Genomic DNA, 17,502 nt, shown 5'->3' on the forward strand with positions numbered 1-17,502 from the left:
GCACCATGTCCTTTGGATTTAAAAAAAGAAAAACAAAATCCTGGACACAGCAGTTGTGGTCACTGCTGGCAGTCTCTTACTTCTTCACTGCAGGCTCTAATTTCATATGCAAATCTGACTAATCTCCCTAAAGCTGCAGCAAACACAGCTGTCAAATATCATCCAACCAGTTCAACCTGGGAAAACCAAGGACACATTTTAATGTGAGGATGACGGTGAACAGAAGTGGCTTCCTGCCAAAACATTGTCCCTGCAGGTGGATGTGGACACTTGTTTCACAGTCAGATCAGTTTTTTTATTTTTTTTAACATTTGGCTGCCCAGCTGTTGTTTAATGAAACGGGGTCCGTGCTGCAGTTGTTATTTACCTTTCCTGTCTGATTAACTAATTTCTACAAACAGATTCTGCCAGTTCCTCTGTGAAAACCAGTATCTCTTTCACACACACACCTGTGGTGTTTGGTCTTTTGTGTGGAAGTGTAATAAGACATGGAGGCGTCCAGGTGAAATGACAGTCCATTTTATTGTTTCAGAACACAGCAGGCTACAGCAACCAGCTCCTCCCACTACCCCTCCCCTATGTAACAGTGGACCAGTAAAAACCAAACTCCGGCCCTGTCAGTTCACAGCCACACCCGTCCATCTTAGGTCAGCTATGCTCCCTTTGGAACAGCAAAGACATCAGTGTCCACCTTTAAAGCAAGAAAATAGCTTGATATTTGGACCATGTTTACCAATTTGTGTTTTTTATACAAAAGCTACACAATGTTACACTTCTTTATCATCAGAATACAATTCAACTGATTAACTTTAGTGTTTGGACACCACTTAAAATGTGATCAGACTCTTTACTTGGATGGATCAATACCACTAAAAAAAGAAAGAAAAAAAAAACTAACTTAAAAATACAAAGGACTGCAAAAAACAAAATATCATAAAATTCAGAGTAAAAGAAAAAAAGAGCAAACCAGTATAAGTTTGTACCATTACAGACATGAAAAAACAAAGATAAAACAACCAAAGGTAAAAAACCAAAAGAAGAGGTTCAAAGAAAGAATGTTTTAAAAGGTGTTTTGAAAAGAATCAACTGTTGATCAAAATCCATGTGTCACGTCAGGATTGGATGTCAGCCTCCTGTCAGGCAGAGAGACCAGAACAGAACTGCACATTAGTCTTGTTTGTCCCAATGGAGTTTCCATAGACAGGAAACTCTGCTTGCTGTTGTTGAGTCATCTTCAGGCACTTTCTGAGACCCCGCCTCCTCCTCCATATGGGCGAATCACGATGCAGGTTCATCCAGATCACATGATACAGCTGCGAAAGGGAGAGTAAAAAAAAAAAAAAATTAGTGACAAAATCCAAAGCAGAATGTGGTCAAATGTGGGGGTGGGCGATGAGTTCAGGGTAGAGACCTCACACACAGATCACACACACAAAACCACAGCAAAGCTTTACAGTTAAGAGCAGTGAGATCATGCCACAGCCTCTGTGAGTAAACTCAACTCTCCTCCTCCCAGTTGTTGTCCCCCCTCCCCAAAAACCACTCCATATCTGTCAACCTAAGACATGACTGATCTTTACATATTACAAAAAGCCTGGGCAGTTTGCATATTATATTAAGTAGCTTCACCAGAAATGATATTCCCACCACATAGTACCATATCCAAACTTACCTAGTAGAAAGTAGTGTAATGTTGGTCTTGGTATTTACAGGTCGGTATCAAACCAGGCCAGTTGGTTGGAGTCACCAGGTGGCAAACCCTCTATCAGTTCCTGGGAGTGTCCCAGGTCAGGCAGTCCATCCACAGGGGGATAGTCCTGGCCAGGGTGGTGGCCTCCCAGATCATGATCCATCATGGGCTCCATGCCCATCGTGTCTCCACCGTAACCTCCCGTGTGGAAGGAGCGGTAGCTTGGGTCTGAGGGAGTGAACGGGGGAGGAGGAGGAGGAGGAGGAGCAGGGGAAGCAGAGCAGTTGTTAGGAGCAGGTTAACAAAATCAAGCAGCCACACAGTAGTACGATCATTTCAACGTTACAACACACGGCAACACGGCACACAACTGCACTCTACTGTATTGAATAGACAGCCAAACACACCAACACACCTAGGTTTATTAATCAGCCCTTATCTACAACTAACATTTACAACCATCTGTGGGAATACAAATAAGCTGTATTTCTAAAAACTACATTCAGAGTAATAATAATAATTTAAAAAAAAGAAACTGAAAACAATTATGGTTAAAAAAAAAAACTATATCGACCTTTATCTTGTCTGCAGATACAAGACTTTTTTTTTTTTAAATCTTTGCCTCCATTTTTTTTTTTTTAAATCTCTGCCTCCATCTCAGTAAGAGACATTACTTTAACCCACTGCCATGTTAATAATCACAAAGCCCAGTGTAGAACTGAAGGGTCTGCATTATGCATCTTGTTTCACTCCACCTTGGACAGGATGGACATTTATTTATATTTAATAGTTACACGCTGCAGCTTCATAAACTCCACTGACCGCAGTGGTATCTGTGTATCAGTTACTTTTGACAGAATTATTCAGAACGGAGTGATGACGGCCGGTCAGTCAGTTTAACGGCAGCCCTGACTTTGTTGGCCAACCATTCTTTATATTCACGACTTGTCTTGTGTTACTGTCAGTCAGCCAGAGGTGAGATGACCTACCGTCCTGTCTGTAGCCCAGAGGCTCTCCCTGAGCTCCAATGTCCAAACCCAGGTCTCCTGTCTGGAAAGCAAAGCAAGAGTTGATGAGGATGAGCACAGGAGCAGCACTTTATTCAAAATGAACATTTTTTTCTGCATGTACGAACCTCATTCCAGGCCATTGGCTCTGTCCTGAAGAGTGAACTGGTGAGTTCTACAGAGAGACGTTTCTTATAGTCTTGAGGTTTGTCCTCTGACATACGGAACAAAACTGCTGCAGCATAGGTGGCTGAGGAAAGAGGAGTATTTTGATATTGGCTACATTCTTTTACAGTTAACATTTGGAATAACAATTTGTACAACATATTTTATTTTTAATCAGAAGAGACGATGATAAACATGTAAAGGACGTACCAACTCCTTCGTTGCGACTGTGCAGCAGCTCTGTCAATGGTGCGGTGGCTCCTTCAGCCTCGATGGCCTCAGCAGCCTCTTTGTCCTGGGCCAGCTCACACAGGACTCCTGCTGCCACACGCTGGATGTTCTCAATGGGAGAATACAACAGCTGCACACACAAACAGAGGATTCTCAGAAGAAAAGAAAAAAAAACACTGCGCTGCGGCAGACCATATTCCCATGCCTCAAGGCTAGCAAGGTCAGATAAAAACTGTTTTCACTTTACACTGTACATGACAAACACTGTAGGAATCTTAATGTGATATTATAATAATATTCATGAATTAAAGTGCAATTTACCTGTACAAAGAGAGGAATAGTGTTGAGTCCTCTGATGACTATCCTGTTGTGGACATCTCTGGCTAGGATGTGAAGCGCTCCAGTGCAGCCCTCTACAATCTCCTCCATGCGAACTCCCTCCTTTAAGAAACAACCACACAAGGTAAGCCACAGTCATGCAACCACATAAAACTGAACTGCCTGCTCCATATGTTGACTTCTGTGTATATCTCACCACAAACTGCTGCTGTGTTCCTCCCATGCTGGTGCGTCTCTGTGTATCCTGGTGTGCTCTGACCAGCAGCTGAACCAGTCTGGGAATGGCTCCCTGCTCCCTGAGAGGAGCGTGGTTCGCAGGGCACAGTGCCAGATTACGAATCAGACCAACTGTAGCCTAATAGAAAAACAAAAAAGGCATTAATTAGTCATTGGACCCAAGCCCCTAATTTTACACCTGACAAGTCATGTTTATATTTCAATGCTGTAAAATACATTGTGGCCCATTTTTACAATCTCACAAAATATGGGTGGGTTGTTTTTGTTAAGTGAAAATCTGTACAAAAAGTAAAGTTATTATTTTGGATAACCACAATGACACTCTAGTGACAGCAGAACTGGTCTGGGCATTTTCCTAATATATTTCAGTATATCAAGTGCCAAATGAGAATCCGTGGGGAAATACGGCAGCTAGTGTTTGTTAGCAGCCAGCTACATTAGAAGACTGTGCCTTTTAAGGCAGTTTTGCCCATTATTTTGGCTTCTGTGTCTAGTCATGTATAAAATGCTTTAGGAGAAAAGCCACAAAGAAAATAAGCCAAATGACTTTCTGGCAGTGTGAGGAGCAGCTTATGTGACAGAGTGCTGCTTGTTAGTCTGTGTCTGTGTGTGTACCTTAATGAGTGGCCAGTGTGATGGAGGGTGCAGTAATTTGACAACTACTGGCAGGCCATAATGCAGTCTCACGGCGTTCTGTGCCATTTCAGCATCCTGGTGTCGAGATGTGAGGTGACGTAGGGCACAAATAGCTGGCTCTGTGATGTCTTCTCTGTCTCCTGCCCGGAGCACTGTGCGCACTAATGCCTCAATACCGCCAACCTACAGGGGAACAGTGAGTGTGACAGTTTAACAGACATAGTCACTTTCTTTTACTGTTCCAACAACAGTTTAAATGTCTAGGGAAAATGGAAAAGTAAAGTACACAGTAACTACTGACCTGACAGACCATCATCTTGTTCTTGTAGTTGTTGCAGGTCAGATTAGACAGAATGCCAGCAGCACACGTCACTACATTAATGTCGTCACTGCCCAGCAGCTGGACCAGAGTTCCTAACAAACCTTCCATTCCCTCCTACAGAGGAAAAAAAAAAAGTACTCATGTGAGACTGCAGGAAATTACTCGTACACCACCATCTGCTCAGGACGTAACAGGCTGTTCTCCTCACCTGTTTGGTTGCAGCATCCGACAAGTTCCTGAGAGTCCAGAGACAGTTCTGGACCAGTCTCTGGCTTGGGTCTGTCAAATGTAGCCCCAGAGCCTGCATACCTCCTGGACAGAGAGACGGATATAAAGAAATTAGTCAACATAACATAAACAAGTAAAAAAAAGTAGAAGTAAAAAAAAAGTTTAATTTTATTGTACAGTCTTTCTTTAAGACATACCGAAAAATGTTTAATTTAATTGTACAGTCTTTCTTTAAGACATACCAGCTTCTACAATAGCAGGCTTGTTACTGGAGCAGACTGACAGCACTTTGAGAACTCTGCTTGTGGTCCACAGCAGCTTTTCATAAGTGTAGGTCCTCATGATGTTCACCAGCGCCTGAGGGCCACCACTGGCCAGGATTATCAACTATCGACAAAAGAACAAATAATTAAACTGTGCTGCTCACCAAGAGCCACCAAAAGGGAGGGTCTTGTTTTACTACTTACTTTGCTTTCCTGGTTGCCATATGCCAGAATCTGAAGGCAGTCAGTCGTGATGGCCAGGAACTTTACGTTGGTTTTGTTGAGGAGAGCCACCATTTTCTGGAGTCCACCGGCTAAACGCACAGCCATCTTGGCCCCTTCCTGGTGCAGCAGGAGATTGTGGAGGGTGGTGATGGCATAGAATAGAACAGAGTCCACTGGGGAACTATAAAACAGACAGATCGAGGTCAGTTACATGTCAGGAGGTTAGTATTTACTAGATATATTAAAATCTGCTCTTTCTTCACCTCTGTACTAAAGTATATCTGCTCTTTCTTCACCTCTGTACTAAAAGAAATTTATTTTACCCCCCCGCACATACCCTAGCATCTTCACTAGAGCTGGTATGCCACCAGACTTGAAGATGGCCAGCAGACCCTCTCTGTGATGGGACAGATTGTGCAGTGTCCCTGCAGTGCAGCGAGCTGTTTCCACATCGTTTGTATTCTGCATGGTCCTGACAATAGCAGACACCATCTGAGGGGAGCGCATGATAGCATGGCGAGAAGCTTCTTTCTTTGAAAGCTGGTGGACCATCACTGCAGCTTTGTTTACTACAACCTGTAGGACAGAAAAAGAAATCCTGTAGTAGAGGAAAAAACTCCCGAGCCTGAAAGTGAGCAGCTTTCATGACACCTACCTGGTCTTCATCGTTGAGTAGTTTAGTAAGTTCTGGAATGGCTCTAGTTGCCAATTCAGCATCGTCTTGGTAGTTGATCAGATTGACCACAGCATGTTTAAGCATCTGTGAAGGCTCTGCCAGCCGCTGGACATTTGTGGGGTTCGCTGCGTCGTACTGTGTAGAAGGGATCTGCATGCCCTCCTCCAGGGTCTCTGGGAACATTGCTGCACGCACTCTCTGTGCACGAGTCATAGCATACTGTCCATCTATGTCTTCAAGAGATCAATAAGGGGTTTTGTTAAGATTTTGTTTATTGCTTGGTTAAAGCTTTAAATTTAATGAGCAGCTGTGGGTTGTGGCTCACCTTGTACTTGTTCTTGAGAAAAGTTCTGGTTGTAGCCCTGCTCCCACTCATACAAGACCTGGTTGTCCACATCGTCCTCCTCAGGGTTGCCTTTTCCACTTAAAGAGGGAGCAGTAGTGGTGGCCCCTGAGTGGATGCCTGAATCCAGGTAGGACTGTTGCTGCCAGTGACTGACTGCTGCCTTACGGTCAGGCTCCATGGCCATGTCCAGCTCCATCAGATCAGCTGCAAGCACAAAACATTATAAGTGAATAGAAGCGAAGACACCGTTCAACAATTTATCAAAGCAGTGAACTTTGTGCAAGGCATAATTTAATAAGAAAATATTAAATTACAGAAAGTATATTAGCCTTTGTCATCACATTACTGATTACAAATTACATTAATCTCACAACTGAAAATCCTTCTTGTAAGATTTGTATTATTGAGTTTCTGAAAAACATCAACTCACCCTGGGAAGCCATGTTCTGTTCTCACACTGCGACTGACACAGCTTCCTGATCTGAAACACAAATAATGGCACAATTAGTTTCAGACTCAAGTCATATTGCTCATCTGCGGTGCTAATTTCTAAGGTTTTTCTTTCTATGTAATCAAACAGCCAATTTCTAATGTTTTTCTTTCTATGTAATCAAACAGCCATATTTAAGGTAATTAAATAGACCTAAAATTGAATGCCTGTTTTGAGAAAAAAAGCCAGACTTGTGACCCCATCCCTTAAATGTCCCCAGTTCCAGGCAGCCATGCAAGCAGCAGGAGCTCTCACACAAAGTATCCATTTACTGTAGCAACTATTTAGGTGAGGAAGGATAGGGAAGTTGAGCATTGGGTGGGGAGTGAGAGGCAGTAGGCAAACATTCCTGCAGTGGCTTTGAAGATGAAACTGCAAAATTAAAAACTACCAAGACAGGGATGGATTTAACCAGAGCCACAAGCATATTTGAAACTGTTTATTTAAACTTAAAGCTAATGTCATGGTTATAACATACAAAGGAAATATTTAATAAAGAATGAGTTTGAAATTGTAATTATGTTTCCTTAGTCAGAAACACCCTTGCAGAGCTGTGGTTACTCACTGTTGAATCACAGACAAAAATGTGGACCCAACCCCATCTAGTCACGGCAAACCAGTCAAGACATGTAGAGAAACAAACAAAAGTGGTAGGAGACCAAGAAAATCTAGAGAATGAGTACAAAACACTGGCAGCTTGTTTTCTCACATCTGCAATATAAAATGAAGAATACCAGAAGTACTTACAGTACACGCTACAAGAGTACAAGGACTTATCTATTGTGACACCAAACCTGGGCCATTCATGATGTAACAAATGATAAAATATCCATGCCAACAAATGATGTAAATGGAAATTTTAGTTTTCATATACATAATGTAACAATTCACTACAGTAATTTGCACATATACAGTATGATCCATCTATATTTGATGTTCAGATTAAAGGGACACTGACCCTGAGGCAACATGTCTCAGGTTCTCAAAGTAACGCATATGTAAGGGCATTGCCAAAACATCACAACTGTTCTGAGTTTCAGTTATGTTAGACAAATTATTTTCCTCTGCGATCAGATCTTCAAACAAAAGGATCAAAACCAAATTTGTGGTAAAGCAGGGATCCACAAGAAATAGATACAGAAGTAAACAGAGCAAAGAAAAGACAAATGTTTGGCATAGTGTTTGAAAAAAGTCAGTTTGGAACTACAGCAGCAGATGTGTGGGAGTTAATAGTATTGAATAGTTTGGGATATGCAAATACATTAAGGCCAGTTTAACTGCTGCACTGCATTACATCCCTCCACTAACACCCACGCCACCCGCCTCAGCTGTGTCATTAAACTGTCTTGAGTCAGCCTCCAAAACTGCTGCTTCTAACCACAAACACACCAACTCAAATTCACTGTTCACACGCCATCCTCCAGAGCTCTGCAGGCCTGCCCTCGCATAACCCAGCCCTGCCCTAATGGGAGCCATATGCCCCATACAGGGCTGAAAAAAAGAGAAAAGCACACAATCAAAGTCTACAGTGAAACCATTTATCATTTGTGCTGGTGGAAAATGTGGTTGTTTATGTCTGGCTTTGGAAACTGAGCAGTTTTTTTGATGACCAAACACAAAGTCTGGTCTTCAATTGAAAAGCACAAATGGCAGCCTTACCCCAAAGTCAGACTCTGACCATCAACACATACAAAATAGTCATTACAGGAAAGGTTCATAGATGTCAGGCCAGTAGCCAAACCTCACATCTAAAAGAGAGGCTGCTTTGAAGCCACATGAAAAATCCCATATGTAGATTGGTGCTTGGTCCTTTTTAAGCCATATGACAGAAACCAGATGACTAATGGGTGACACTAGTTAAATGAGTCAGATGGTTGTTTTGTTTTGTGCAGAATACACATCCTCCGGAATTGGAAAGACCCCTGAGTTTAGTAATGTCAATGATGTGACATAGAACATTATATGTTCCTGTGTTTCTGCAGGCAGGGTGGTTTTATTCAAGTGTGTAAATGTATGGCAGAAAAAAAAGGTAGAATGCAATAATTAGAATATTTATTTGAAAATGCTACAAAACATGAAATTACCTCTACTTAATATCAAAGTTTCCTATATGGGACTTATCAGAGACTGGTCGTAAATAAAGGTGTCAATTACAATTTAAAAGTTAAGCCTACATAATCAGATCTTCCTTTTGGTATTTAATCATCCAAGAATAACAGCAACAATTTAAAAAAATAATTAAAAACATTTACATATTTTAAACACTGAAACCCCAACATATATTGCTGGTTGCTTTTCTTTTGTACAGAAAATTCATGTCCGAAAAGCATATTTTATATTTAATCTAATTGACTGATTTAAAATCCAGCTGAGATTAAAACTCTCCTTTCAGGAGAAACCATGTCAAGACAAAAAACAAAAAAGACACTTTGTCAACAAACATGATGCAGATATAGAAATTTAAGTGAGGTCAATATTTACTATAGAAAACAGTATCCTAATGAAATTTCACAAAAATAGACCACTGCACGTATCTCTTTAAATTTGTTATACTGCTCAACATTCGGGATTTTTTTTTACTAGAGTGCATATAGTTACACGTCGATAATTTTGCAAAATAATTTGGAAGATGTATTATTGTCCTTGAAATGGACCCTCCAAAAGAGTCGAAATAAATCTAATCTAAACCACACTTTTCTAGTTACAAAAAAAACGATGCCCCAAACCTATCTATATAAGCTAATGACCCATATAGGCCATTATTTCCAGAGTTAGCGGAGAGACAAGAGGCTGCCATAGGCTTCAGTGTTCAGTGTACACAATGTGCAGGGTCAGCAGCACTGTGTGCTGGCTGCCAACAACACAATGAGCTCAATTTCTGGCAATGTGTCTGGTCTGGGTCTCCACTGCACAAAAACAAGATGCCCATGGAGAACAGGAGGCCCTGAAAACACCACAGGTTCTAAATTTGTATACTAACCTAGATCTTAATGTCAGGGGAAAAAAAAAAACATAAAATGTGGAACCAAGTTCCTTGTCTTATTCATTTTGATATTTTTTAAGCATTTTAAATGTGCTACAATAAATAACAGCAGGTCAGCAGGCAAAAACGGAAATCTGGAATCACTATAACCATCACCATTAGGTAATGGCAATACCTAAGAAAATGTTCACTGCAGCAGCCTTCCAGCAAGTGATCACCACAAAATATACCACTACCGGCTCTTAGACGTAGGCTACACGCCCGCTTCCGTGCTAAAAAAAATCTTGCTGATAAAAAAAAAAACATTTGTCAAAATAGTTTTTCCATTGCATACTATTTGGGGATTTCGATGAAATATGAAACGCAAACACTGATTATTTTACACACGACAAAGCAAGAGTAGTAACTGATAAACCTCTGGCAGTTTTCCGAATTAACTATTGCTTGTTTGTCGAGCTTCTGAGATGCAAAAATATAGGGAAGCCAAACTACAGACTACTAAAGTCAGCTCAAATTTACCAAAATAAATTCATGTTCAGCTCAAGCTTGTTTACACAAATAATCGAGTTTTACAAGACAATATTCACGAGTCTAAAACATTTGAAAAGTACCAAAATAATCTCTCATGGTGTCGAAAAGCTGCGATGAGTCCAACTTTGAACCCACTGCAGTGATTTGTTGGTCTATTTCGAGCTGAGAAGCAATCAAACATCTGGTTGCGCCGCGAAAGACGTACAAAAACACGAGCGCCCGACGTATGTTACACTGCCGCACGGTTTAAACACAACCAACCATACAAACGTTCAGCACGACCCTACTTCTCCACAGCTGCTTTGACTTTGTGCTCCAGCTCTGACTCAGATTTCACTCGCTGGCTCCTCCTCGTCTTCTTTCCTCAGCACACAGCGGCTCACCGGAATGTGTCGGTCTTTGTTTAAAAAGCACGGTTAGAAAAAATGATAAGCACACAGCCAAAAGCATACAACACCGACCCCATCACTTAATAGTTGTTGTGCTTATGAGTTTGAATGTCAATATTAACGCGTTTCAGTACGTTTTTCGGTTGCAGGAAAGTTTAAAGTGAACTTTGTAAAAAAAAAAAAATCAGTCCAGTGTTAAATGTTCCAGAGCTACTCGACGGTAAATAGTTTATGACGAAGTTATTCCGAACACAATCAAAATGTGGATTCACAACACAATAGTAATACATATGTACTTTAATATGTAAAATGGAATGTGCTGTTTGTTTTTAACAGCTGTAAAATATCAGACTGGAAAAAGCCGATCCAACGTGAGCAGTTGGTTAACTGTGCTAACCGTAGTTAGGCTAACGAAACGTAGCTCTTGCGGGTTAGTAAAGCTAACTACCGAAACGAGCCAGGACACATTAACTCCCAAATCAAGAATAAGCTTAGGCGAAAAAAAGAAAAAACGGCGAAAACTAATTAAACACTTTCACATGTCGTTAACCCAAACGCAGATTTACTTTTCCACCCATTCTTTAAAAAGCTTTAAGTGTAATACATTTCTCCTTGTAAGGTGGAGACCGGCAGCTACCAAATACAGTAGCTGCGGTGAAAACAGCAGCAGCATCCCCGACCGACTCCAACACAACAACGGTCTTCATTCCTTCTCATCGAATTAACAGATCCCTGCCAGGATTTTGGGCAAAAAAGTGAAGTAGATAGTTTACAAATTGAAGCCTACCCTTGTCAGTAAAAGCAACTCCGTCCACTTGGATCCAGGAGAGTAAAATCACTTGGAAATAGGAGTGAAAAGTCGAGGAAAACGTAGAGCTGAGCGTCTGCGGGAGCTATCGTCCACTCCCTCTTATGCCCGCAGCGTTGACTAGGCTAGGAGAAACTGAAAAATGTAAGATGGCGGCGGTATATATATAGTTCGAAGCACACCTTAAGTCGTCACATATTCTACCGCGTTTTAGAAAAGCTAGAGCCCACGTTAAGCTACAGCCACACTACAGAGGGTTTCTAAATGTGAATCTATTGTATTTTTGTATATTATTTGTACCATGTGTAAGTGTTAATAGATTATGTAATGTAAATCAAACCACATAGTATTGTCTCCGCCAAGAGAGTAGGAATACACAACTTCAAGAAGTTCCGGCCGCCTAGAAAAAGGAAATCTGATTCCCAAGCCGTCTCGAGGACTTAGAAAGGCCTTCACCTGTAAACAGAGACGCAAAAGGTAACGTAAAGTTGTTCAAAAATCTTTATTTTAATATTCGTCCTCTTCCAAAGATGCAAATGAACAGCTCAGGCAGAATCTGAGTGATGTACTAGACCACAACACCAGGAGTGAATTGTATATTTACAAAGCAAAAACTGAAGAAGTTGCTTCAGCCTGTCCACATTAGCAGCTACAGTGGTCAATTCTAACTCTAGACTCTGATTCATTACACAGGTATTTATTAAGTATCTGACCAAGAACAACACAAATATGAAAATTCAATTTCTGTTTTTTAGAAATACTAAGGTGTCCACAATTGAAAGGCCATCTGTTTAATAGCAAAATAAGACGAGTCACTTCAGCTTGGTAACTTAAACAGTAGTACTGCAACAATTCATCAATCATCTTAGTAACTCAAGCTAACAACTTGAGTTATTTTTTAACTTAAGTTATTTGATTTCAGTAAACCAAATAAGTTTGGGTTGTAGACAAATACAGCACATTTAAAGATATTGTCATTAAGTACACAGATTGACCTATTGTGAGCAGATGGCTAGTTGAAATTAAAGTCTGATCAATAAATTAGCAATGTAGCTAATATGTTGTTACAGCTTCAGTGAAGTTTAGAGCTACATTGATATTGATATTACTATAGCTATGTAATATTAAATCATTTTGCCTAGGAAGATGTTTGATGTTAATATTTGTATTTTAGAAACAAATATAAAACTTAGACACTATGCATCTGTTTATAAATAAAATTTAAGATATGAATTTCAAGTATTGACATGTTAAAATACATGTTCTTTTAAACATTCAAATTGATGTTTATGTTTATAATCTCAGCAAGTCCTGCCTAAGGTAAACAAGCAAATTTTGGATAACTGTACTGTCGAAAATATCTTTCTTCTAATCTCTAGTGTTAAGGAAATAAAACAATTAAGACCATTTTCTTTCATATTATTATGAAAATCTTTGTTCCAGTAACTGATTGCTTTATAGACTTAATTGATCAAACAATGCCAGAAATCCTGAATCCTTCAAACATTGTAATTTTAGATGAATCCCATTTTCTCGGTCTATTAAACAGCAGAATCATTCATTAAAATTATTAGTGATCTATGAGCATAGCTGAGGCCCTTTTAAGGCAAATGTATGATCTCAGTTTTATTCTAAGATCACAGGGTTTTGGCTATTCATTTTGTGATGGCTTTCTTTTTGGCTATGTTGTAAGTGATTTGATAAACCATGTAGAAAATTTAAATACACGTTGAAAGTCCCATTCAATCAGGGCTTGCAGTGTGTTTAAAAAGGTTCTCTGTTTCACTAAGGCCAGGTACTGTCCTATCCCTTCATTGTCCAGGTATCATTGTCAAGATAAACAAAAGAAACAGCCTCATTTTTCATTTTTCCCTGAGCTCTTTCAATAACCTTCATTAACATTGCGTAAATAGAAAAAAATACCAAAAGACTAAGGTGTTTAACATAGTCAGAGCAACAGTCCTTTAATACTTCATAGGCAACACAGTAAGTGAAAGCATATCACCTGGAGTGTGAGTCAAACCTGTGCCATTAGGTTGCAACACTCAGTGCCCAGAAACTGTGAGTGATTCATTTTATTTTTGTATTTTGAATGCCTTTCAAGCCCCAGTGAGAATTACAGCTGTCAGTCAAGTTGATATACAGTACACTTGTGATTTCTGAAATGTAGTGACTCAACTTTATTTCACAGTCACAGAAGTGACTGTGAAATAAAGAAAATACAGGGACACTTGGTTGCAAACGTGACTGTGAAATAAAGAAAATACAGCGACACTTGGTTGCAAACATAATGCCTGTTCACCAAAACATGTATTAGTGGAAAGAAGGTTTTCGTTAGAAGAGAGTAAACCGGCTGGGTTGCATTCATGGCATGGGAAATGAATTTTAACCCTATGTTGTCCTTAAAGTAGTCAGTCAGACTCCATCTCTCCTGTAAAGCTCTTTAGTACTTTTTAATAGTGTTTTTTTTTTAAATAACAGGAAACGTGCTTTTCAATTGTGCAACAGGGCTTACGTAAACATTTTAAACATTTCCAGAATTGTTTTGACTCACTTTTTGTTGCCCCAAAGTCACAGCCAACACCCTGTCTTCAGAAGGTTTACATGTGGAACTACAGATAAATGTTGCTATGGAGCTGTTAATCACCCTGATGCTTTTAAAATCACATATTATAGCCCCAAATCTAATAACATCTGTTTGAAATATAAAGAAGGCTGGTGAATCTCTCAAAAATTCAGGAAGTTATAGTAAGCTTTATGTTACCTAAATACAGGTAAATGATGTGCAGCAACATCACTATTTGGTTTTATTTTTAAAATGATCAGATAGTCAACACATTGTAAACATTCCTGTGGAAATGTGGAGAGTTCTACAACAAAGGGTTAATATCCGATCTGTCAAGGCCTGCCGAAGTCTTACCAGTGACTCATCGCCTCCATCATGCAGAATTCGGGTTATCTTTGTCAAGGTTCTTCTTTGAAGCTGTTCTTCTGTGGTTGCTGTGATTACGCTGGAGATCAGATTACAACACAATTCCATTCAAGCAGTTTTGTTTTGTACGCACAGATGTTAATATTACACCTTAAAAAGTTTCAATTTAGACTTGTCAAATGCCAACTCACTCAAAGTGAACTTGGTTATATTTCTGCTCTCAGCCAAAAATTCCAAGTGTAAATTGATGGAATAGTTGCGGCTTCAGCTGTATATTTGATTCCGTGTCAATAAAATAAGTAATGTTTAAAAAGAGAATGAGAACAACTATAATATACAGGCTACAACATGGTTATTTTGGCACAGTCAATAATATAATTAGTATTTAATTATCCAAAATATTGCAATGAGTTTTTGTTAGAGCTGTATGACTCACCCGAGGAAGGATATATACGCAGTATTCTTTACCTTTTTTCTATACATAGTCAAGTCAGTATAGAGGGATATGCTGCATCTTAAACTGGGTCACATTCTATTCTTTCTATCCCAGCTTGTTAAAAGAAAACTCTCAGCTAAAGGACATGTGAGGTTAAGCATCCAGTTCAATTGATTCTGAGGATATTGTGCCAAACATAAATCCATAATGCTTGTGATATAACCCTCTCACCCTACAGGCTGTGCTAAAATAACACAGATTGTTCCATTTCCAAAACATGCGGTGGTTCTTCAATGATTCCTTGCTGCATGTTCCACTTCATAGGGCCCACACACCACTTGGTCTTCCAGCTGGAGCGGACGTTTCATGTTGCATCGCGGCACCAGAAAAAGTCCACTGGAGAAACCTTCACCTGTAGTTCAGGGAAAGACATAGAACAGTACCTGGTGAGTAGATATTGTACATCTTTGTTTGCACATCATGAAGACCCTCCATGAAATCAACACTAAATTAGAATCCTTTATTTGACCAATTTTGTTTTGCATATAATGATGAATCCCATTTTCTCGGTCTATTAAACAGCAGAATCATTCATTAAAATTATTAGTGATCTATGAGCATAGCTGAGGCCCTTTTAAGGCAAATGTATGATCTCAGTTTTATTCTAAGATCACAGGGTTTTGGCTATTCATTTTGTGATGGCTTTCTTTTTGGCTATGTTGTAAGTGATTTGATAAACCATGTAGAAAATTTAAATACACGTTGAAAGTCCCATTCAATCAGGGCTTGCAGTGTGTTTAAAAAGGTTCTCTGTTTCACTAAGGCCAGGTACTGTCCTATCCCTTCATTGTCCAGGTATCATTGTCAAGATAAACAAAAGAAACAGCCTCATTTTTCATTTTTCCCTGAGCTCTTTCAATAACCTTCATTAACATTGCGTAAATAGAAAAAAATACCAAAAGACTAAGGTGTTTAACATAGTCAGAGCAACAGTCCTTTAATACTTCATAGGCAACACAGTAAGTGAAAGCATATCACCTGGAGTGTGAGTCAAACCTGTGCCATTAGGTTGCAACACTCAGTGCCCAGAAACTGTGAGTGATTCATTTTATTTTTGTATTTTGAATGCCTTTCAAGCCCCAGTGAGAATTACAGCTGTCAGTCAAGTTGATATACAGTACACTTGTGATTTCTGAAATGTAGTGACTCAACTTTATTTCACAGTCACAGAAGTGACTGTGAGAAAATACAGGGACACTTGGTTGCAAACATAATGCCTGTTCACCAAAACATGTATTAGTGGAAAGAAGGTTTTCGTTAGAAGAGAGTAAACCGGCTGGGTTGCATTCATGGCATGGGAAATGAATTTTAACCCTATGTTGTCCTTAAAGTAGTCAGTCAGACTCCATCTCTCCTGTAAAGCTCTTTAGTACTTTTTAATAGTGTATTTTTTTTTAAATAACAGGAAACGTGCTTTTCAATTGTGCAACAGGGCTTACGTAAACATTTTAAACATTTCCAGAATTGTTTTAAATCACTTTTTGTTGCCCCAAAGTCACAGCCAACACCCTGTCTTCAGAAGGTTTACATGTGGAACTACAGATAAATGTTGCTATGGAGCTGTTAATCACCCTGATGCTTTTAAAATCACATATTATAGCCCTAAATCTAATAACATCTGTTTAAAATATAAAGAAGGCTTGTGAATCTCTCAAAAATTCAGGAAGTTATAGTAAGCTTTATGTTACCTAAATACAGGTAAATGATGTGCAGCAACATCACTATTTGGTTTTATTTTTAAAATGATCAGATAGTCAACACATTGTAAACATTCCTGTGGAAATGTGGAGAGTTCTACAACAAAGGGTTAATATCCGATCTGTCAAGGCCTGCCGAAGTCTTACCAGTGACTCATCGCCTCCATCATGCAGAATTCGGGTTATCTTTGTCAAGGTTCTTCTTTGAAGCTGTTCTTCTGTGGTTGCTGTGATTACGCTGGAGATCAGATTACAACACAATTCCATTCAAGCAGTTTTGTTTTGTACGCACAGGTTTTAATATTACACCTTAAAAAGTTTCAATTTAGACTTGTCAAATGCCAACTCACTCAAATTGAACTTATATATATTATATTTCTGCTCTCAGCCAAAAATTCCAAGTGTAAAATTGAACTTATATATATTATATTTCTACTCTCAGCCAAAAATTCCAAGTGTAAATTGATGGAATAGTTGCGGCTTCAGCTGTATATTTGATTCCGTGTCAATAAAATAAGTAATGTTTAAAAAGAGAATGAGAACAACTATAATATACAGGCTACAACATGGTTATTTTGGCACAGTCAATAATATAATTAGTATTTAATTATCCAAAATATTGCAATGAGTTTTTGTTAGAGCTGTATGACTCACCCGAGGAAGGATATATACGCAGTATTCTTTACCTTTTTTCTATACATAGTCAAGTCAGTATAGAGGGATATGCTGCATCTTAAACTGGGTCACATTCTATTCTTTCTATCCCAGCTTGTTAAAAGAAAACTCTCAGCTAAAGGACATGTGAGGTTAA

At 39.3% G+C, this 17,502-nt stretch overlaps 1 protein-coding gene and 1 long non-coding RNA gene across 3 annotated transcripts in view; one reads left to right on the plus strand and one right to left on the minus strand.

Annotated features, from left to right (window-relative positions):
* Positions 1–503: 503 nt before the first annotated feature.
* On the minus strand, positions 504–11,698 carry ctnnb1 (catenin (cadherin-associated protein), beta 1). 2 transcript variants are annotated; one of them, XM_008323236.3, is made up of 17 exons: positions 11,546–11,698; positions 6,796–6,846; positions 6,345–6,569; positions 5,999–6,252; positions 5,681–5,919; positions 5,323–5,524; positions 5,098–5,242; positions 4,836–4,939; positions 4,607–4,741; positions 4,285–4,488; positions 3,629–3,787; positions 3,415–3,534; positions 3,073–3,223; positions 2,826–2,947; positions 2,680–2,740; positions 1,673–1,918; positions 504–1,313 (listed from the first exon to the last, which is right to left on the minus strand). In XM_008323236.3, the coding sequence occupies exons 2-16, from the start codon at positions 6,806–6,808 to the stop codon at positions 1,707–1,709; spliced, it is 2,346 nt and encodes a 781-aa protein (XP_008321458.1). In that variant the 5' UTR covers positions 6,809–6,846; positions 11,546–11,698; the 3' UTR covers positions 504–1,313; positions 1,673–1,706. The 2 variants fall into 2 exon arrangements, with proteins under 2 accessions (XP_008321458.1, XP_024917452.1); XM_025061684.1 differs by lacking the exon at positions 1,673–1,918 and having other exon boundaries at positions 11,546–11,695.
* Positions 11,699–11,859: 161 nt separating this feature from the next.
* The window catches only part of LOC103388303 (uncharacterized), a 68,285-nt gene continuing 62,642 nt past the window's right edge, over positions 11,860–17,502 (plus strand). The window contains exons 1-2 of the long non-coding RNA XR_001760934.2: positions 11,860–12,043; positions 15,259–15,380. This is a non-coding gene — a long non-coding RNA (uncharacterized LOC103388303). The remainder of the gene's footprint in view (positions 12,044–15,258; positions 15,381–17,502) is intronic.

The sequence above is a fragment of the Cynoglossus semilaevis genome, chromosome 13 (genome assembly GCF_000523025.1).
Source record: "Cynoglossus semilaevis isolate Cse_v1.0 chromosome 13, Cse_v1.0, whole genome shotgun sequence".
NCBI lineage: Eukaryota > Metazoa > Chordata > Actinopteri > Pleuronectiformes > Cynoglossidae > Cynoglossus > Cynoglossus semilaevis.

Bases quoted from the DNA above. Each gene is read 5' to 3' on its own strand.
- ctnnb1 (XM_008323236.3), bottom strand. The intron at 3,535-3,628 runs GTGAGATATACA...TGTTTCTTAAAG, and splicing joins GAACACAGCAGCAGTTTGTG to GAGGGAGTTCGCATGGAGGA. The intron at 1,919-2,679 runs GTAGGTCATCTC...TCACTCCCTCAG, and splicing joins TCTGGGCTACAGACAGGACG to ACCCAAGCTACCGCTCCTTC.